Source organism: Erythrolamprus reginae, chromosome 6, assembly GCF_031021105.1.
Source record: "Erythrolamprus reginae isolate rEryReg1 chromosome 6, rEryReg1.hap1, whole genome shotgun sequence".
NCBI lineage: Eukaryota > Metazoa > Chordata > Lepidosauria > Squamata > Dipsadidae > Erythrolamprus > Erythrolamprus reginae.
Window position 1 is genome coordinate 86,669,424 of NC_091955.1, and position 23,119 is coordinate 86,692,542.

The 23,119-nt window shown below is 40.9% G+C and overlaps 1 protein-coding gene across 1 annotated transcript in view; it reads right to left on the reverse strand.

The window, feature by feature from the left end:
- LMO3 (LIM domain only 3) overlaps positions 1-23,119 on the reverse strand; it is a 109,607-nt gene that overhangs the window by 3,459 nt on the left and 83,029 nt on the right. Inside the window, exon 3 of the mRNA XM_070754870.1 lies at positions 15,721-15,846. Within this exon, the coding sequence (XP_070610971.1) occupies positions 15,721-15,846 (126 nt within the window). The remainder of the gene's footprint in view (positions 1-15,720; positions 15,847-23,119) is intronic.

Sequence of the window (23,119 nt, forward strand, 5' to 3'; positions counted from 1 at the left end):
TTCCTTCCCAAAAGAATGATCTCTTTAAATGCAGTCTGGAGAAGAGAATGGACCACCCTTCCAGACACAGCCAGAGGTCCTTCAGTCTATAGAAGAATTTAGCTAATGAATGATGCGCTTGGGGATTGGTGGTATCATAATCGGTTTGTTACAAGAGCTCCATCCATAAAAAACATCTTTGGAGGAGCTGCCTGCTGCAGTTCAATTAAATAATAATAATAATAAAAAGAATCACTCAAATGAAATCTTTTTTTTTTTGCATTGATGTAGACAAATGAAAACGTCTTTGCTTCAGCTAATTACCCACCTTGGACTAGAAAAACGTTTTTTTTAATTTGGCCTTAGATTACAATGTCCTTTCTCTCTTCTCACCCACCCCTCAAAATAATCTTCCAAACGGCAACATTTTGGCCCCAATTAAGAGCTGAAATAAATGCATGCATTGTTTACAATACACTGAACTGCAGAGTAGCTATGGGAATAGGCTGTATATGTACTTAATTGCAACAATTTAACCTTCAAATAGCTGGGTCTGGTGTAGCTGACCCGGAGAAAATACACAGAATTATACGCGTTGACCTGCCCAACCTTTGATAGCGGCTCCCTCGTATTTTATTAGTCAGTCACTCTCTAATGACGCTGGAAGCCGAAATCTAAGGGAATTGTCACCGAGTAAATTGTATACTGAAAAGGGGCCTTTAATGCTTTGTGAAGTTGTGAGGTTTTAAATGGAACAGCAGTTGGACTGATTTACATTTGTAAAGATTGGAATGCTAGACAAACAGCGAAGCCCATTTATTTTCCAACTGGGTAGCTTTGGAAATTTATCCTTATGCTTGCTAAATAGAGAGAAGGGGAGAAAATAGTGTAATAAAAAAAAAAAGTGAATTGAAAAGAATTAGCTGGGCTCCCGAAGGAAAATTGGACTGTTTTATTTGTGAACTCTCTCTCTCTCCTGCCCCCCCCCAAAAGACCCCCTCCAAACTTCAACTCACATTCCTCTCTCTTTCTTTCTTCCATCCGTGGATTTAAACGCATTCTCTATAAACATAGATTATAAAATGATCCTGAAAATGCTGGAGTTATTTATGGACAAATCAGTTTCACCAAACGGGTCCTTATTTCCCAATTTGCGCTCTCCTGCAGCATATTTTTATATTTCATTATATTTCTTATAGAACAAAGCTAAGAGGTAGCAAATCTTCTTTTATAGCTTTTTTTCCTTTGGTGTCTGGGTGGGCATTGCTTCTCCTTGGCCAGAAAACAATCCAGTTCTTTGGGCCCTTTGAGGAAACATACGTCCCACCCTTGTGTAATTAGATAAAAGTGATCTATGCAAAAACACCAAGATGCACAAACCGTCATTTAAATATAAAACATGGAAGGGAAGTGTGAAATCCCATTCTTTCTACTGATTTCATCGCTCGTGCTAGAAAAAAACAGAGAGCTTGAGTAATTCTTTCACATCGTTCATTGGATAAAAACACAACAGCATTGGTTGCCGATCGGTTTCCGGTCACAATTCAAAGTGTTGGTTATGACCTATAAAGCCATTCATGGCATCAGACCAGAATATCTTCGGGACCGCCTTCTGCCACATGAATCCCAGCGACCAGTTAGGTCCCACAGAGTTGGCCTTCTCCAGGTCCCGTCGACTAAACAATGTCGTCTGGCGGGACCCAGGGGAAGAGCCTTCTCTGTGGTGGCCCCAACTCTCTGGAAACAACTCCCCCCAGATATCAGAGTTGCCCCCACCCTCCTTGCCTTTTGCAAGCTCCTTAAAACCCACCTCTGTCGTCAGGCATGGGGGAATTGAAATTTTTCCCTTCCCCCTAGGCTTATAGAATTTATACATGGTATGCTTGTATGTATGATTAGTTCTTCGAATTGGGGTTTTTTAGATTATTTTTAATATTAGATTTGTTTACATTGTCTTTTTTATTGTTGTTAGCCGCCCCGAGTCTTCGGGGAAGGGTGGCATACAAATCTAATAAATAGATAGATAGATAGATAGATAGATAGATAGATAGATAGATAGATAGATAGATAAATAAATAAATAAATAAATAAATAAATAAAAAGGGATTCCATCTCTCCTTTGACAATCACTATGGCGGGAGATAGCACAAGATGCCATTTTTCTGTAAAATCCACTGATGAAGCCCGTTATGTACATACAAATATCAAAAATGTATCAAAAATGTAAATAAGACATATAAATAGAATATGTAAATAAGCCTAAATCGTATCCGCTGCGGATTGGGAAAATCCGCAGGTGGGAAAATTAAACGGCTGTCTAAGCCACGCCTCTTCCAAGGAACAAGTATAAAGAGGCAGCCCGCGCGGGGGGTTTTCAATTTTTTTGCTGTTATCCATTCATCTACAACCGTTGCTATCATGGTTCCGTTTGTTCTGAATAAAAATAAGGAAAAAACCACGAAGAATCTAGCCTACTACTTATACAGTGATACCTCGTCTTACGAACTTAATTGGTTCCGGGAGGAGGTTTGTAAGGTGAAAAGTTTGTAAGATGAAATAATCTTTCCCATAGGAATCAATGGAAAAGCGATTAATGCGTGCAAGCCCAAAACTCACCCCTTTTGCCAGCCAAAGCGCCCATTTTTGTGCTGCTGGGATTCCCCTGAGGCTCCCCTCCATGGGAAACCCCACCTCTGGACTTCTGTGTTTTTATGATGCTGCAATTTTGCTGAGGCTCCCCTCGCTGGGAAACCCCACCTCTGGACTTCCTTTGCCAGCAAAGCGCCCATTTTTGCACTGCTGGGATTCCCCTGCAGCATCGCAAAAACACAGAAGTCCGGAGGTGGTGTTTCCCATGGAGGGGAGCCTCAGGGAAATCCCAGCAGCGCAAAAATGGGCACTTCGCTGGAAACGGAAGTCCGGAGGCGGGGCATCCCAGTGGTGGCGGCTTGGGTTTGTAAGGTGAAAATAGTTTGGAAGAAGAGGCAAAAAAATCTTAAACCCCGGGTTTGTATCTTGAAAAGTTTGTATGACGAGGGGTTTGTAAGATGAGGTATCACTGTACTTAACACTGGCAATGAGAAACTAAAACGAACACACTCAAAATAAGCATGGAAGCCTCTTTGGTCGCGAAAGAGCCAGAATTCTTCGACTCAGAGAAGGGCAGCTGACAAACATACATGGCCAAATTTGACATATTTCTAAAGGCACCCAGTCTACAAGGAGCCGAAAACAACAGGAAAAGGGCTATTTTTCTCAACCACTGCGGATCCCATAGCTACTGTTTGATGCAAACACTAAACCATACAGTGGTACCTCTACTTAAGAACTTAATTTATTCCGTGACCAGGTTCTTAAGTAGAAAAGTTTGTAAGCAGAAGTAATTTTTCCCTTAGGAATCAATGTAAAAGCAAATAATGCGTACAAACTCATTAGGAAAGAAATAAAAGTTTGGAATTTGGGTGGGAGGAGGAGGAAGAAGAGGAGGAGGAGAGTCGCTGCCCAGAGCGAAGGGAGTGTTTCTTTTCTCTGTGCGCTGGCAGAGGTTTATTCCCTCTCCAAGTGCCCAGAGAAAGGAAAATGCTTTCTTCGCTCTGGACTGCCAAAGCCTCCTTAAGCGCCACCGAAAGGCTCCTCTGGCAGCCCAGAAAAGCTTGAGATGGCCAGGATTAAAGGGGGAATGGCAGAAAACTGACCAGGCGTTCGCGCCACTCTCAAATTTTCTGGAAGATTTCTCCAGGCTCGGGTTCTTAAGTAGAAAATGGTTCTTAAGAAGAGGCAAAAAAATCTTGAACACCCGGTTCTTATCTAGAAAAGTTCTTAAGTAGAGGCGTTCTTAAGTAGAGGTACCACTGTATTTATCCCACTTGTTAGCCGCTCTGAGTCCGTTTCAGAAGGAGCGGCATATAAATACAATAAAATAAATAAATACTGAGCCCATCAGATCCCAGGGCTGAAGTAGCAGAATCTGTACGGCAGCTCTCTCTCCCACAATTCTAATTAAATTTTCTACCCATGCAAGTTCAGAGGGGAGAATGGGAGAAACAGCTAAAAACAGCCAAGCAAGTCTTGACTGATTTATATTGAGGAGACAGCTAAGAAATCCCAGAGGAGTAGTCTAGACTGAGAAGCAAAAGGAGTACCCCAGAAGAAGTCTAGGGCAAGCCATGATCCTAATGTTGCCGGCATAATAAAGGTTCGCCTGGTGCACCAGTTGCGGCCCTCTTTGGACAGGGAGTCATTGCTCACAGTTGCTCATGCCCTCATCACCCCGAGGTTCGATAACTGCAATGCTCTCTATATGGGGCTACCTTTGAAGAGTGTTAGGAAACTTCAGATCATGCAGAACGCAGCCGCGAGAGCCATCCTGGGGCTTCCAAGATTCGCCCACGTTTCTTCAACACTCCGTGGCTTGCATTGGCTGCCGATCAGTTTCTGGTCACAATTCAAAGTGTTGGTCATGACCTTTAAAGCCCTACATGGCATTGGACCAGAGTACCTCCGGAACAGCCTGCTACCACACGAATCCCAGCGACCGATAATGTTTTTGTTTTTTTAAAAAATAATGATAGGGTTTTATATGTTTTTTAATATTAGATTTGTTCCACTACTATATTGTTTTTATTACTGTTGTGAGCCACCCCGAGTATTTGGAGAGGGACGGCATACAAATCTAATAAATAATAATAATAATAATAATAATAATAATAATAATAATAATCAGTAGAAACAGGGCCAGTGTTCCCTCTAATTTTTTTTTGGGGTGGGCGGAAAAGTATAGCGTCTGAGCGGCAGTCCCTTTGGGACTGGGTGGCACAAAAATAATAAACAAACAAACAAACAAATAAATAAAAAAACCACCCTGTTTTGCCTCAGAGAATTTCAAAATAAAATACTGTACTGTGTGTCTATAACAGTGAGCTCATAATAGGGCAACTCTATCAATATCAAAATGCCACTTAAATAGTTGAGCTAGTTTCAAATTAGATTTTGATTTTCTTTCTCTCTTCCTTACTCCCATTCTTTTTCTTTCTCTTTTCCTTCCTCTCTTTTTTCTGTTTCTCTCTCTTCCTCTCTTCCTCTCTCTCTCCTTCCCTCTCACTCTTTCCCTCTCGGCTTCTGGGCAGGTTTGGAAAACTCTGAGTTGATGATGATTTTTAAGTGAGCGATTGCTCACTGCTCAGCTTAGAGGGAACTATGAACAGGGCACAACTCATGGAAGCACAAATTTCCCCATGCTTGCAAATCTATTTCAAAATCATATCTAAAAGGGAGTGTGTGCAGTGTTCTCTTTTGACTTCATGTCCTATCAACTGGAGCAATGGAGCAATGTTAGCAATTCCGGCAACTGGAACAGTGCTAGCGCCTAATAGGAAATGCTACCGCTGTGTATGTTGAATGAGAAATTCTGGGCCGTTTATGCAGCCCTTCCCATTTTAAAACCAAAGAAGACGACGATTTGGCATTCCGATCACAATGGGCAGAAGTCACAAGCAGAAGTCTGGCGAGAGAATCATAGGCCAGAGGTCTTCAAACTTGGCAACCTGGAAGACTGGTGGACTTCAACTCCCAGAATTCTCCAGCCGTGCCTGGAGAATTCTGGGAGTTGAAGTCCACAAGTCTTAAAGTTGCCAAGTTTGGGGACCCCTGATATAGGTTCTCTAGGTCAAAGGGCAAATGAAAGGTCAAAGAAAGTGTCTTTTCAGCCATTTGAACAATGGGTTTCTAATCTTCAGAAAACTCGTTCTATGTGGAGAAGACAACATAAAGTTCCTTTTTAGTAAATCAGTTAGTAAATATTATTATTATTATTATTATTATTATTATTATTATTATTATTATTTATTTATTAGATTTGTATGCCGCCCTTCTCCGAAAACTCGGGGCGGCTCACAGGATACAATGTAAAACAAAGCGTACAATAAGTTAAAAAACCACAACTAAAAACCCAATCAATCAATCAATTCAATCACACCATGCATCACATTTATTGGTCAAGGGGTCTGGATCTAATTGCCCCAGGCCTGGCGACATAGGTAAGTCTTGAGACTCTTGCGGACGGCAAGGAGGGTGGGGGCAGTGCGAATCTCCGGGGGGAGCTGATTCCAGATGGCTGGGCCCCACACAGAGAAGGCTCTTCCCCTAAGCCCCGCCAAACAGCATTGTGTGGATGATGGGACTTGGAGAAGGCCCACTGTGGGACCTAACCGGCCGCTGGGATTTATGTGGCAGAATATAGTTGCCTAGTAAACAGTTTTTAAACTAGTTTCCTGGTCTGAATCTCATGAGAAACTTAATTTGACAGGCAAGTTGTGAAGGTTGCAGGTAAGAGAAATAAGGTGTGTGTGTGTGCAGAAATAAGGTGTGTGTCTGTAGAATAAATAAGGTGTGTGTGTGTGTGTTATTGCCATCTTATAACCCTTGTCTTAATTAGACTACCATCACCGACAAGTAAATGTGCAAGAGATGAAAAATATAGTGGAGAATATAAGGAAAATTAAGAGTACAAGGGTTAGGGAAATGAGAAGAAAAATATTACATAAGTGGTATTACACACCCGTTCAAATTGCATATTTTCAGCAGAATGTTAAAGGTATCTGTTGGCATGGGTGCCAAGATAAAGGAGTGTTTATGCACATGCTTTGGGAATGCCCACTAGTGCAGAATTTTTGGCAAAAAGTGCAAGAGGATATTAATAGGATGTTAAATATACGATGGACAATTACCAAGGAAATTGCAGTATTAGCTAAAAGCAATGTAATGGGAGAATTTAGAGAAATAAAACAAGCAGCGATAGAAAGCGCTCAGGCGGTAATAGGCTTGGGTTGGAAGGATGCGACAAAATGGACAATGCAAAATTAGTACCGGTACGTGGTGGACCATATTCAAATTGAGATTATGGATAAAAGGATGAATTCGGTTAATGAAACTGACTTGCGACAACTGATGGGACGGTGGGACAAGGTAAGATGATATATGGTGAGTAGAATCCGAGATCAAGCTACAAGAAACAAATTGGAGTCACTTTATAATATGTAAACAGATATTTTGCTCTTCAGTTAAATGGTATATTTATTTATTTATTTATTTATTTATTATTTGTTTGTTTGTTTGTTTGTTTGTTAGATTTGTATGCTGCCCCTCTCCGTAGACTCATATACAAGAAAGACTATAGACTATGTACAAGAAACACTCCCGATTTGGTGGTGGGGTGTGAATGCTTGTCTGATGGTGGGCACTACTCACAAAGCACCTGTTTTATGTTGTGTGTGTGTTCATATTTTTAAAAAATCAATAAAATATTATTATTATTTTTTAAAAAATAGACTACCATCACCTATCTAGCAGTGATGGGTTGCTCCCACTTTGGACTGGTTCTTAGAACTGATAGTGCTGGTGGTGGGAGGCTCTACTAACTGTCCAGAATGTTTTTCCTAATTTTGCTTTTCATCTGAAGTTAGTTGGGGGAAAGATCAAAAGCAACGTGAGAAAATATTATTTTACTGAAAGAGTAGTAGATCCTTGGAACAAACTCCCAGCAGACGTGGTTGGTAAATCCACAGTCACTGAATTTAAACATGCCTGGGATAAACATAGATCCATCCTAAGATAAAAATACAGGAAATAGTATAAGGGCAGACTAGATGGACCATGAGGTCTTTTTCTGCCGTCAGTCTTCTATGTTTCTACGTTTCTATCCAAGAAGTTTCTTCAGTTCTGATTGAACTGAACTGAACTCACTGAACTGAAGAAACTTCTTGGGTGAGAAGCGAAATGTCTTCAAGGAAAAAACAAAGTCCAGTTATCTTTTGAAAGAGCACCTTTGGGATTAGCCATGACCTGGATGACTGAGAATCTCCATAAACATTTTATTCTGAGGGTATTAAAGATTACCTGCCTTGCTTGACTGCTAAAGATTAGTTGTCTTCTCCCGGTAAAGAGCTTTTATCTTACAGAAGCGAGAAGACAATAACTAAGTGCTAATTGTGCATAACCAATGCTAAAGATATGCAGCCAAGGCATGGAATAAATGAAGCAAACAAGTAGGAGTACTTATTAAGCACATTTAATAAAAGACCCTGGAAGAGCCGTTGGAGGAATGACAATGGGAACGACTTTCGAATCTCAATTCAAAAAGAGGCTGCAATTACTTCTTCCTTGAGTAGATCCTCCTCCTGGTAGAGTAGGATGATTGATTGTGCCATACAGGGTTTTTTATCTTTTAAACTCTTCTAATTATTCATAATTAATTATTTTTATTGTTAGATTGAATTTTGCTCTTGTAAGCTGCCCTGAGTTTGGGAGGAGAAGGGTGGCCTATAAATCAAGAAAGAAAGGAAGGAAGGAAGGAAGGAAGGGAGGATGGAAGAAAAAAGAAGGGAAGGAAGGAAGGAAGGGAAGGAAAAAGAAAGAAAGAAGGAAGGAAAGAGGGAATGAAGGAAGGGAAGGATGAAAGAAAAAAGAAAGAAGGAAGGAAGGAAAGAAGGGAAGGAGGGAAAAAGAAAGAAAAAGAAAGAAAGAAAGAAGGAAGGAAGGAAGGAAAGAAGGAAGGAAGGAAGGAGGGGAAGGGAAGGAAGGAGGGGAAGGGAAGGAAGGAGGGGAAGGGAAGGAAGGAAAAAGAAAGAAGGAAGGAAGGAAGGGAAGGAAGGAAAAAGAAAGAAAGAAGGAAGGGAGGAAGGAAGGAAGAAAAAAAGAAAGAAAGAAAGAAAGAAAGAAAGAAAGACCAGCGGTGAAATGCTACTGGTTCAGATGTATTGGTAGCAGCAGGCACTGGTGGTTTACCAGTAGTGATGGCAACGTGAGGCTCTGCCCAGCACTATTGTCTTTTTCTCAACCTCTGCGCATGCACAAAGCATTCTGCACATGCGCAGAGGGTGAAAAAGCGTGTACAAGAGCTGAGCGAAGGTGAAAAAAGCTCACGCTTCCAAAACAACAGGAAAGGAAAGTAGATGTCACCACTGGTAATAACTGACCTTACATTGAATGCAGACTCTTTAGTTCTGCACCAAAACAAGCTTGATGTATAGGAACTGTAAACGGCCCTGTAGCTTCTAATTGCTTAGCATTATTACATTGTTTAAACAGTGGTTATTACTTGTCTGATATTTTAATTTTCTGCACAACGTGATGAGAAAGGTCAATTTAGCTTTGTTTTAGAATGTAATTGTGGAAAGCTGTAATTATGGCAGCTGCACAATTCACGCTGCATGGGGGAGGGGGGAAGTTACTACAGTTGCGGGTGGTGGTGGTGGAAGAACTTACTACAACACTATCAAAGAGAGCTTGGGCTGATTCTCCCATTGCTTTTCTGTCCCACGCTAATTGCTTCTGGTTACTGTTCCTTTTTTGCAGGCTCACAAATCAGTTCTTTTCCCCAAGCAAAGCTGCACGCCAACATGGATGTGTGCACCAGATAGACATACATGCACTCACTCTTGAAACAGAATTTAGATGTTCAGCATTGCAGTATTCATTCATTCATTCATTCATTCATTCATTCATTCATTCATTCATTCATTCATTCATTCGAGAGAGTGAGTGAGTGAGTGAGTCTAACACACAATTATACACAGAGAGGTCCCCTAAGGCACCTTCCAGGGCGTGTACCGGTCTTGGCAGAGTTGCTGGAAAAAATGTGTAGAGGCCCAAGGACAGTTCCTAATTGGTTCTGGAAGGAGGTTCGTAAGGCGAAAAGTTCGTAACACGAAATAATGTTTCCCATAGGAAACAATGTAAAAACGATTAATGCGTGCAAGGGGGGAAAAAATTGCAAAATGGTACTCTGCTGGGCGCCGCCACCCGGCTGTCACCTTTTAAAACAGCCGGGGGGCTTCTCGGCGGTCTCCCGAACCCGAACTTTTCGGGTTCGGGTTCAGGAGGCCGCCGAGAAGCGCTGCCGCCCAGCTGTCACCTTCTGAAACAGCCAGGGGGCTTCTCGGCGTTCTCCTGAACGCCAAACCCGGAAGTTCGGCAAACAGGTTCCGTAGGCTGCCGAGAAGCGCCCAGCTGTTTCAGAAGGTTACAGCCAGGCGGCGCCGGGCGGCGGAGTGCCGTTTTTGCGATCGGCAGCAGCGTTTTCGGCCGATCTGGAGGCTGAAACGGAGGTGGGGAATCCCAATAGGGAATTCCATGGGCGGAGCTTTGACGTCACGAAGATGTCCTTTCTGGAGGCCACGTTTGGTCATCTAGTGTTTGGCTTTAAAATAATTCTCAACATCCATGGTTAGGGCAGGGATCTTAGCCAGGCTATCTGAAGAATTTTGGGAATTGAAGTCTATAAGTCTTAAAGTTGTCTAGTTTGCAGACACCTGGATTAGTGAACCTGCTCCCTGAACCCTTTTCCTTTTTAAAATCTCAACTGATCAGTTCTCTTGCAAGAACAGTATTTCTGAAACTTGGAATGACTAGTTCCAAGCACACGTAAAAAGTGTGTTTCTCTTCATTGCCCTCTTTCAGGCCACCAGGTTTGTTTTCACTGCCGTAAACAAGAAGAGGTTTTATTTATGTATTTATTTATTTTGTTCAATACATAATACACATTGAAGAGAAAGATATGCAATAATATAAGTAAAGAATAGAATAGAAGAAAAGATATAAAAGTATAGGTGAATATATTAGAAAGGAAGAAAAGATAAATGAGATAAGGAGAGGCAATTGGACAGGGGACGGAAGGCACACTAGTGCACTTTTGTACGCCCCTTACTGACCTCTAAGGAACCTGGAGAGGTCAATCGTGGATAGTCTAAGGGAAAAATGTTGGGGGTTAGGGGTTGACACTACTGAGTCCGGTAATGAGTTCCAGGCTTCGACAACTCAGTTGCTGAAATCATATTTTTTTACAGTCAAGTTTGGAGCGGTTAATATTAAGTTTGAATCTGTTGCGTGCTCTTGTGTTGTTGCGGTTGAAGCTGAAGTAGTCATTGACAGGTAGAACATTGCAGCATATGATCTTGTGGGCAATACTTAGATCATGTTTTAGGCGACGTAGTTCTAAGGTTTCTAGACCTAGGATTGACAGTCTGCTTTCGTAGGGTATTTCGTAGGGTATTCTGTTTCAGGTGATCCAAAGTGGTTCCAATCTGCCACACCTCTCTAAAAACCTTATCAGATCTCTACTGTAAAGTAGACTGTGGAGAAAGCAAATTTCTTTTCGGGGTATGGAAATGTGGTGGTTCCTAGACTTTGCAGCAAGGTAAAAGAGGTCCACTCTGGCAGAATTTTAATTGCATAAATTGGATTGAATTCAAACCAATGTTTCTACTATTACTATCTTCTTTAATTTAAGCTGTGCACATATACATGTGAGGGCGGGGGAGAGAGAGAAAGAGAGAAAGCGAGAACCTCTGGTAAGGTTTAGAGCTTTATTCATTATTTTGTATCAATTTAAAATATACTTTTCATCATTAAAATCAAATCTCAAAGCAGTTGGGTGTGTGTGTGAGAGAGCTCAACATTAGACTACTGGGACTATTTCTTCCTATGGAAGGCAATTTCTCTAGGAATATGGTTGGGGAAATTAAGATATAAATATGATTATGCCTGACACTTTCACTCCCAAAGAACCTCTAGTCCCTACTCCCACCATTTTTTTTTCTTTTAAAAAGAAGAATAACTCCTTTGAGTTGATTTTGACTCTGGTGATCTCCTTGTCTTTATCCATCTAATTTTCTCAGAAAAAAAATATGGAAATTATTTGCCATTAACACATTTCAGAATAACTTTTCACCTTTCTACTCCAGAGTCCTGAGTTTTCCTGCCAGCTTCCCTTCCCAGAAGTAGTAAGGTCTACCTCTGCTTAGCTTTTAAAGATCAGTCAAGGTTGGGCAGATATTACTACCTTATGTTCTTGAAGAGCATTCCATTCTCTTATAGCACTGGGGAATAATTTGTAACACAATTTCTGTTGAGCTTTTTTATATTTAATTAGGCATGCTGGTTAACTGTACTTAGTTTTCTTCTACCATGTCAACTTTTTTCTCTACACTTTATGAGAATTATAAGGTTATGAGTAGTGTTGGGCGAACCCAACGAAGTTCAGGTTCGGCACCCGAATTTTTTTAAAAGTTCGGGTTTGGCACCCGAATCCGAACCCCAAACCTTTGCCGAACTTTTGAGTTCGGCACTCGGGGAAGCGCCAGGAAGTGTCGCCAGCCAGCTGTCACCTTCCAGAACAGTCGGGGTGCTTCCCGGTGCTCTCCTGAACTCGAACCCAAACTTTTGCCGAACTTCTGGGTTCGGTGTTCGGGAGACTGCCGAGAAGCACCCCGGCTGTTTCTCAAGGTGACAGCTGGGCAGCGGTGCTTCCCAGAACAGCTGGGGAGCTGTCGGCCGGTCGGGAGGTGCAAAAGGAGGTGGGGAATCCCACGAGGAGATTCCAGGGACAGAGCTTTGATATCACTGAGACGTCCTTCCTGGAGTCCCCGTTTCAGTTGGCCAGGAAGGATGTCTCAGTGAAGTCAAAGCTCTGCCCCTGGAATCTCCTCGTGGGATTCCCCACCTCCTTTTTCACCTCCCAACCAGCCGACAGCTCCCCGGCTGTTGTGGGAAGCGCCACCGCCCAGCTGTCACCTTCAGAAACAGCCAGGGCGCTTCTCGGCGGTCTTGCGAACACCGAACCAGGAAGTTTGGCAAAAGCTCGGGTTCGGGAGAGCGCAGGGAAGTGCCCCGGCTGTTTCGGAAAGTGACAGCTGGGCGGCGGTGCTTCCTGGCGCTCTCCCGAACCCAAACCCTTTGCCGAACTTTTGAAAAAATTCGGGTTCAGTATACCGAACCTTGCAAAGTTTGGTACAAGCCCGAACTTTGCAGGTTCGGTTCGCCCAACACTAGTTATGAGGTTGCAACATGAGCATCAAATTGCATTTTTTACATAGCCATCTTGCTAACTTCCCAGAAAATCTTGTTGCAGTCAGTGATGAGCAGGGTAAGCGATTCCACCAAGATTCGAAGGCCATGGATGCATGGTATCAAGGTAGATAGGATGTACATATGATGGCTGACTATTGTTGGAGCATCAAGCGAGAATGTCCACAGATTAAACACTCCAGAAAAAGCTATAAGCGAAAACTTTAACCTTAATATGTATAATAACCATTCAATAAAAAACCAACTATTTGTATGAACACAATTTAACTTGCAGTAACTATTACAGCCTTTGTATGAATAAAATTATTCTTTGTAAACAGTATATATGGTAAGTTTTTACTTTCCTTTCCTTTATATGCCCAATTTGTATGACTTTTGAGGGTACCCTGTAGCTTAAAAAGTTGATGTGATAAGACAAAAACTCTGGTTATTTCTGTATTTAGAGGCCAAAAGTTAGTTCAAAACAAGTCACAGATTTAAGACAACCAATCTTGTTCCTCAGTGATAATTGATAAAGGCAAAACAAATGGTTTTTTAAAAATGATTTACAGCTTCAACCACATTGCTTGATTGACTGATTACATGCCATCAAGTCATTGCTGGCTCTTAGCAACCACAAAGATTTTTTCCATGATTTAAAGCATAGCTCCACTAATATTATTATCTGAACATTACATGCTGATTTTCTAAAGAGCCATATACTAATCCCTCTCCAAGTTTCACGACGAGTAATAATCTCCTGCTATAAATTAGAGCTTAATTCTCTATTGCGGCTACTGGAGTGTCACCGTGTAAGATAATGCTTTCCATATATGTAGAATTAAGCCTTGTCTTTTTCAGCATTTCCTTTGGTCTTGCGCCCTAAGACAGCAGCTCACTTTTACCCACGAATTACATGCCATTTCTTAGACGAAACTTCCTGAACCTGGCATTCTCCAGATGTCTTAGATCCGACTGAGACTATATGAGAGTTAAAAAATCCAATATAACTGGTACTGAGAGAATGCTGTCCTAGGCAAATGTGGTTAAGTACAACCTAGACATAATTAGAGAAATGGACGAGGCTTCCCGGGAATGAAGTTTAACCGATATCTCTGCACCCTATTGGAAAGAACAAATATGTCCCCATTGTGCTGGAAGTGTAAAAAAGAAATAGGTTCATATTATCATCAATGGTGGAGCTGTAGCAAAGTCAAGACATACTGGAAAATGATAGAAAGAATAATAAAAGAAATAATAAAAGCAAGAGATAGAAAAAACTCCGGAATTTTACTTACTAGGTATAAACAAACAGAAATATAAGAAAGATATTTTACATTTAGTTATTCATATAACAACAGTGGCCAGGATAGTATATGCGCAAAATTGGAAGGGGGAAGATATTCCCAAAGAGGAGGAGGTTATTAAGAAAATATTAGATTGCGCTGAAATGGATATGAAGACAAGACGGTTAAATAACCAAGAAGAATCTGAATTTTATGTGATTTGGAATAAACTGTATACATAGATAGACAAAAAGAAGAATTAAAAATGCATATTAGTAGTATGGTGAGGATTTAATTTTTGTGTTTGTAATTTGCTTAGATATGAAGTTTATGTTTTGTTTTGTTTTGTTTTTCATAATAAGGTAATATAAAATTTCTTCTTTTCACATAAAGTAATAGGTTGACTTAACATATTAATAATGTATTCTTTTTTCTGTAATGCAATTTGACTTCTTGAACAAGCGGGGTATCTGCAACCCCAATTTTATGTTAAATGTGTGTTTGTATGTTTGTCAATTTTAAGAAAATCAATAAAGTTTATTTTTTTTTAAAAGGAAAGAACTAATTTTGTTACAGGAAACTGGAGTTGTTTTCAAGAAATCTGAATTCTTGAATGCGTCCATTGTACATTTTAGCTCAGCCTAACATTGAACTAAAAAAGAGTAAAAGACTAAAAATGCATTGACAAGTCTGTTAAGGCAGTGTTTCCCAACCTTGGCCTCTTGAAGATACCTGGACTTCAACTCCCAGAATTCCCCAGCCAGCGAATGCTGGCTGGGGAATTCTGGGAGTTGAAGTCCAGATATCTTCAAGTGGCCAAGGTTGGGAAACACTGTGTTAAGGTATTTAAATTTACTAGCTGGAGCATGGAGGTTGTGCAGTGAACCAGAATACACAGTTGTGATAGGTAGGAAGGTAGGTAGGTTGATTGATTGGTTGCTAGGTGTGCGGACTCTTGCGTGAGGCAATCTGTGCTGTGATTGGTTGCTGTGGGTGTAGAGAGGGAGTTCCCCCTTCCCCCCTGCCTTTTTTCTCCTGAACGCTCTGTTATTTATTTATTTATTTATTTATTCATTCATTCATTCATTCATTCATTCATTCATTTATTATGCCGCCCCTTTCCGTAGACTCGGGGCGGCTCTCAACAGTAATAGAAAACAATATATAATACAAATCTAATAATCAAAACTAAAAACCCATAATTTAAAAAACATGCACACAACATACCAAACATAAACAGTATAGGCCTGGGGAAGTTATCTCAGTTCCCCCATGCCTGACAGCAAAGGCAAGGAGGGTGGGGGCAGTTCTAATCTCAGGGGGGAGTTGGTTCCAGAGGGCCGGGGCTGCCATAGAGAAGGCTCTTCCCCTGGGACCCGCCAAATGACATTGTTTAGTCAACAGGACCCGGAGAAGGCCAACTCTGTGGGACCTAATCGGTCGCTGGAATTCGTGTGGCAGAAGGCGAATTTACCTTACGATGCTCCTCTTTGCCTGACTATCTTGCTTTCTATATATAGAGAGGTCAAATATATTTATTTATATCACAGTACAAGTTTATGTTTCTGGCGTCATTTGGGCACTGGCTGCACGATTCCCTGACCAAGCCTCTTACCTCTGATTACACAGCTGACACGCGAAACAGTCCAAGTGGTAGACGTTGTCCTTGGCTCTCATCACCATCTCAAACGCGGGGATAAGCTTGCTGCAGGCCGCACAGTTTCCAGTCACGCCAAATAACCTGCAAATGGTGGGGACAGAAAAAGAAACAAAGATTGGCTGAGCGAATAAACAAGGCACTCAAAAAAACCAATCAGAAAAGAGCTAGAAGGGACCTTGGAGGTCTTCTAGTCCAACCCTCTGCTCAAACAGGAAACCCTGCACCATTTCAGACAGGTGGCTGTCCATGTCAGGATTAGCAATCCTGGATGATATTTCATTGTACAGTAGGACCTCTAGATACGAGTTTAATTCATTCCAGAACTGAGCTCATATGTTGATCAACTCGCATCTTGAACGAATGCCTTTAGGCGTTGTTTTTCCCCGCCGAGATAACCAGAAGCAAGGATTCTTACGCCACTTAGTGGAAGCTCGGCTCGTATCCCGAATTTGAGCTCAGGTGTCGAACAGAAATGTAGCTCCCGTCGTGGCCCGTAACTTGGAATACTCGCATGTGGAGCAGCTCGTATCTAGAGGTACTACCGTATTACCATATAAAGTAAAAGGTAGAATGTAAGCATGGTGATGCTGAGTCATAGGGTGTGAAGTACAATCTGATTGGGCCAGAGCAATGTAAGATGCAAATCAACTTCACCAGATCTTTCTGTCTGCTTTTTTTTTTTGGCTGTTATTGTGGTGGTTGTTAGTTGGCTGGCTGGAACAGTTTGAACGTGAGTTAAATATTGAGTAGAGTAGTAATAGTGATATGAAGCAACCTGGATTGGTTTAGTATCTACTTGTAACCTGGATTGGTTGAGAGTCTACTTGTAAGTAAGCTGAATATAGCTAATGTAAAGTTCCTGTATATAGAAGACTGAAGTAGAAGATATTTTGTACTGAAGAGTAAAACTGTTTTCTACAAACGTGTCTTCATCATTTATCTGGTTCATTAATTGCCACAATATATTCTGATATCTTATCTGGTCCTCCTGCATTACTCTGCACATACAGTGGTACCTCTACCTAAGAACGCCTCTACTTACTAACTTTCCTAGATAAGAACTGGGTGTTCAATATTTTTTTGCCTCTTCTCAAGAACCAATTTCTTCTTACAAACCTGAGCCTCCGAAATTGTAACTGAAAAAGGTGGGGAAAAGTCTCTGTGGGGCCTCTCTAGGAATCTCCTGGGAGGAAACAGGGCCAGAAAAAGGTGGGGAGAAACCTCCGTGGGGCCTCTCTAGGAATCTCCTGGGAGGAAACAGGGCCGCCACCCTCCCTGTGGTTTCCCCAATCGCATGCATTATTTGCTTTTTCATTGATTCCTATGGGAAAAATTGCTTCTTCTTACAAACATTTCTGCTTATGGTCACAGAATGAATTAAGTTTGTAAGTAGAGGTACCAATGTATCTGGACAGTGATAAAACCTCCAGTGACGGAGCACCCACAACCTTTGAAGGCAAGCCGTTCCACTGGCTAATTGTTTGCAAATAATGTTTACCACTTGTCTCCAGAAGAACGGTTACTAATCTGAAGTGCATTAAAGTCTTACCACTTCAAGATGGGAGGGGGAAAAAAAAGAAAGTTAAAAAAAATAATCAACATTAGTGAGCAGTATACACACAGCAGTACACACACTTGGTTTGAAAGTGCAGCATGAAACAAGCTGACTATCTGAAGGCAGCCATGGGACCATGTTGTAAAAAAAACCATGGCCTTGGTGCTGTTTATTTATAATATGCATGCACTTGAGCATAAGAAGAAATAATACTTTGGGCCTGGTGGGGAGAAGCTAGTCTCCCAGTCATTTTTGACATCTAGTTGCTAAAAGCTTTACCATTATTAAAGAACGTTTTATGAAGAAGTCATTTAAATTGTCAGAAAGCATTAGTGGTTCATGCACCTTCCAACCCTAAGCAATGCTTATAGCTATGATTATGTTATAGAAGGAGCCTATTAAAGTAAATGAGGCAGTCAACTATATATAGACACATTAGAAATGCTGGTATATTATACGGTGGGAGCAATTTTAAAACTCTATTGAAATGCTTTAACTTGAAGCTCTGCCATGCTACTCCAAGTCACTGAAAGGAGAAGATTGGACCCAATCTTCCTAGTTATTTGTTTTTATTTATTTTTTTCAATTTTTGAACCGTCCATCTCCCTTAGATCAGAGGTCTTCAAACTTGGCAGCTTTAAGACTTGTGGACTTCGACCCCCAGAATTCTGGGAGTTGAAATCCACAAGTCTTAAAAGTTGCCGAGTTTGGGGACCCCTGCCTTAGGTGTTACTGTTCTAGGAAACCCCAATGATGTGATTCTGTCAGTGGGGCAGACAACCCCAGGCTAACACGGAGGCAATCACATGGCAAGTGTGACTGTTATCTGTTGCCAACATTGTCATTTATATAGAGTATGATGAGTGTTGGTCCTAGTACGCTGCCTTGGGGTCACCCCTGTTACGTATTCACGTCTAAATGCTAAATGCTACTAACAGGAGCAGGATTAGATAGGGCACTCCCTATTTTGACCACTTATTGTCTGATTGATAGGAACAAAGTTATCCAGTCATGTAGGGGTCCACAGATGCCATAGGATTTCAGTTTTGGAAGTAGTTTATCATGAACCACTGAGTCGAAGACTTTATAGAAGTCTATTCAAATTGCATCTATTGATTTGTCCTGATCAAGAGGTGTAGTCCATATGTTTTTGCAGTGTAGGAGTTGCCGATCAATTTCTGGTCACAATTCAAAGTGTTGGTTATGACCTATAAAGCCCTTCATGGCATTGGACGAGAATATCTCCGGGACCGCCTTCTGCCGCACGAATCCCAGCGACCGATTAGGTCCCACAGAGTGGGCCTTCTCCGGGTCCCGTCAACTAAGCAATGTCGGTTGGCGGGCCCCAGGGGAAGAGCCTTCTCTGTGGCAGCCCCGACTCTCTGGAACCAGCTCCCCCCAGAGATTAGAATTGTCTCTACCCTCCTTGCCTTTTGTAAACTCCTTTAAACCCACCTTTGTTGTCAGGCATGGGGGAACTGAGATATTTCCCCCGGGCCTATATAATTTATGTATGGTATGCTTGTATGTATGTCTGCTTAATAATGGGGTTTTTAAAATATTTTAATTTTAAATTGTAAATTATTAGATTTGTCATGAACTGTTTTATTGTGTTGTGAGCCGCCCCGAGTCTACGGAGAGGGGTGGCATACAAACCTAATAAATAAATAAATGAATGAATGAATGAATGAATAAATAAACAAACAATTAAATAAATAAATAAACAAACAAACAAACAAACAAAATAAATAAATAAATAAGTAAATAAACAGTTGCTAGTTACAGGATATATATATTTTTAAAAACAAATTGTTAGAGAGTAGGTTGTTAGTTTCTAGGTGGAGGGTAATGGATTGGTTTATGATTGATTCCATGACTTTGTATGTGATGCAGCATAGAGAGATGGGTCTGTAGTTTTCTACTAGACTAGAATCTCTTTTTTTTAAGATGGGATGACCATGGTTAGTGACCATAGGTTTGTTAAGGAACTGGTCATGAAGGATTTTTCAAAGATTATGCTTTGTGGTTCAGCTATGTCTATGGACAGCTTTTTTAGGAAGTATGCACATAGTCTGTCATGCTTGATTGATAGATAAAGTTTTAGGCTGCGTAGTGCTGCTTCAACATTGTCTTCGGTGAAGTCTATTTTGTTAAAGTGAGTATTTGTGGGACTGTACCCATGCAGTTACTAAGCCTGCTTCACTAGCAAACCTACACTGCGTATACAGGCAGTGTAATTATCATCACAGCGTTATGTGTTTCTATCAAGCATTGCGTAGTGAGTTAGCCTAGAGGGGAGGTGTCAGGTCAAACAGGCAGACAAGCCATCCGATGAAAATAAAGTAAGAAAAATGCACATTCCTTCAACATTCATCTATCTCCGAAGCAGGGAGAAGAAGGAGCAACAAATCTAGATTTAAGACAGCAACGAGAAAGCAGATTGATGGAGATACTGTTGCTTTGATGCTAGTGTCATGTAGTCTAGGGATATGTTAGATAATAAAGGGACAGAAGAAAACAGAATAACAGAGTTGGAAAGACCATGGAGGTGTTCTAGACGGACAAAACCCTATACCAGTGATGGCGAATCTATAGCATGGGTGCCACAGGTGGCATGTGGAGCCATATCTGCTGGCACGCGAACCATTGCCTTAGCTCAGCTTCAACCTGCATGAGTGTGATGGCCAGCTGATTTTTGGCTTGCACAGACCTCTGGGAAGGCGTCTTTGGCTTCCAGAGACCCTCTAGGGGATGGGGGAGGGCTTTGGAGCCTGGGGAGGACGAAACACTAGCCTACTGGGCCCACCAGAAGTTGGGAAACAGGATGTCTCCAGCCTCCAGAGGGCCTCCAAGGGGTGGGAGAAGCTGTTTTCACCCTCCCCAGGCATTGAATTATGGGTGTGGGCACTAGCACACGCATGGTTTTTAAATGATGGGGGATTTTCCTTCCTTCCTTCTTTGCTTCCTTCCTTCCTTCCTTCTTCCCTCCCTCCCTCCCTCATTCATTTCTATCTGTGCTGCCCTTCTCTACAAACTCAATGCGGCTCACAACAGAGGTAGATTATCCTTGTTATCAACTTTTTAAATATATATTTTATATATTGCGGTGACCCAACCTGATGCAGTAGTCCAAATGTGGTATTACCAAGGAATTAGAAAGCAGTGCTAAGATAACTGGGTGACTAGGAGTCTGTTAACCCTTTGCAAAATAGATGTGTGTGGGTATGCCAGCAACTTAAGTCTCAAGACACTTGAATGCATCTTTCAAAACTGTGTAATGGGTATTTCCCCCCCAAAACTAATATTATAAGAAATAAATTAAACTCCCCACACATGCAGGAAGAATAGTTATTTTGGAATGCGGCATTATAAATCTTGGGTTTGGACTTGTTTGTTATCAATGCCAATGTGAAGCTACTTAATACATCTAGATAGACTTTATTTTTTTCTGGAAAAAAGAAATGCTATTCCTTGAGCACAACCTGCTAATGCCATTTGCAAGTATGATAGAAAATAGATGAAAATGCCACATCCGCCTCTTTGCTTTTTTGCTCTTCAATATCAGGCTGACAGCAGAAAAATATAATGGCTCTCCAGGGAAATTCCAAATTAAAAACAGTTTTAAGGTAATGAATTTAAAGGTGCTACATGAGGAATCTTGGGACTGAACACAGGCAATGAATATGAAACCTGTTTTGTAAACCTGCACCAATGAGTTCTGACTCAGTAATAATTCCTTGCTACACACAATTTGAATAACATCCCAGCATATCTGCATATATCCACACACACCTGCAAACAATTTTTACTACATGCAACACACACCTAGATGTGTTGGGCTGCAACTCCTGGTATTCATGGCCAAATCCTATTGTGTTGAGAATTGCTATCCAGAATGAAGGATCAAATGCTCCATTTGGTGATGACCAAGGGATTACCTAGTCCAGCTCATAATAGTATGAAATGGGGCCTTCTTGGTGATTGCGCCATTGTTTTTATTTATTTAGTTATTTATTTTGTCCAATACACAATGAGGATTTTAGTGGGTATATATCAATATACACATAGTAAAATACATGATGAAGGTTATAGAGGAGATACTCATAGTAAAATATATCTAAGAAATAATAGAAAAGAAGATATAGGAATAGAATATATCAATGAAAGAATAGAAGAAGAGATATAGGAATAGAGGAAAGGTATAGGAGATATAGGAGAGCAATAGGACAGGGGATGGAAGGCACTCTAGTGCACTTGTACTCGCCCCTTGTTGTGAAACAGCTCCTTTGTTTTTCTGGTTATTATTATTATTTTAAAATGAACTTTTGTTATGTAAATGGTTATCAGCAGAGTGTCTATGTGCATGCATCAATTTATTTATTTTATTTATTAATCAAATTATATGGCTGCCCATCTCAGGAAAAGTAATTCGGGGGGGGGGGGGTGTACAACACAATCAATTTTCTCAAAATAGTAAAAGTGACTAAGTAAATGAGTCTTGTTCCTTTTTAACGGGTGCATGATACATGTTAAAAGGAATAGTATAAGCTTTGATTGCCCTAGTCAGATCCCCTATTTTGGTGTTGTTAGCCCCTCCTATAGGCACTCCTGTATGAAAAGCTGAGCTCTGTTACAATTCTGCCTTTCTTGGCTTTTAAAATGTGGTTTAATTCTACTCGGCTTTATTCAATGTATTTTCATTTTATGATGTTGTGATTTTACAGCTTTGGTCAGGCACAAATAGTACCATAAAATCTTTATTACAGCCAAAGGCCATTTAAAAAAAACTTTTGATAAACAATGATTAAAGACAATAGTTATAAAAAAAACCCTAATAAAATTCCCATGAGTTATCCTAAATATAAAATAAAATTAATCTATAATCTTGCAAATCTGTAGTGAGGGTATGAAGGTGATATTATTGAAAACTTGCAATGTCATCCCACTATCTGGCTATTTTATTTTTTCTGAAATAGCGTAGTAATGCCCAAAGCTTGAAAAATCGCTGATCCTTGGTTTTTATAGTGTTGTGAGTGATAATACACTAAAAAACAGGGCCTGAGTAGAAGCTTAAAATAAAAATAAAGGCAGCCAAAAATTCAGCCAATTAGTAGCAGTCCTCAATGTACAGCCACAACTGAGCCAAAATTTCTGTTAAGTGAGTTTTGCCTCATTTTACGACCATTCTTGCCTTAAATGAATGAATCTATAGTTTTTTTAGTTGATACCATGGTTGTTATGTGAATCTGGCTCCCCTGCTGACTTTGCTTGTTGGAAGGTCACCAAAGGAGATCACAAGAGCACAGGACACTGCAACCATCGTAAGTATGAGTCAGTTGCCAAACATCCAAATTTTGATCATGTGACCATGGGGATGGTCATTATGGTATAAAACAGGGGTAGGCAAAGTTGGCTCGTCTATGACTTGTGGACTTCAACTCCCAGAATTCCTGAGCCAGTCATGTCCCCATGTCATAGACTTTCCACAGCACACTATGTCCAAAAAATACCCTAACTCATGTTATGGTTACCCTCACAACTAATTTGCATAATTGTTAAATCAATCTTCCTCTTTATCTACTAACTCACGGATTGCCCAATGCAAATTTAGCCTATTCCTAACACACTGTGTACATCAAATTCATATGATACCACTAGAATATAATTGAGGGCAGAGGTGGGTTCCTACTGGTTTGGACCAGTTTGCCCGAACAGGTAGCAACCCGCTGATGATGTCACAGAACCAGCCCGTTGATGCGCCATCATTTTTTGCATTTTTAATTTTTTTAAAAAAAGTTT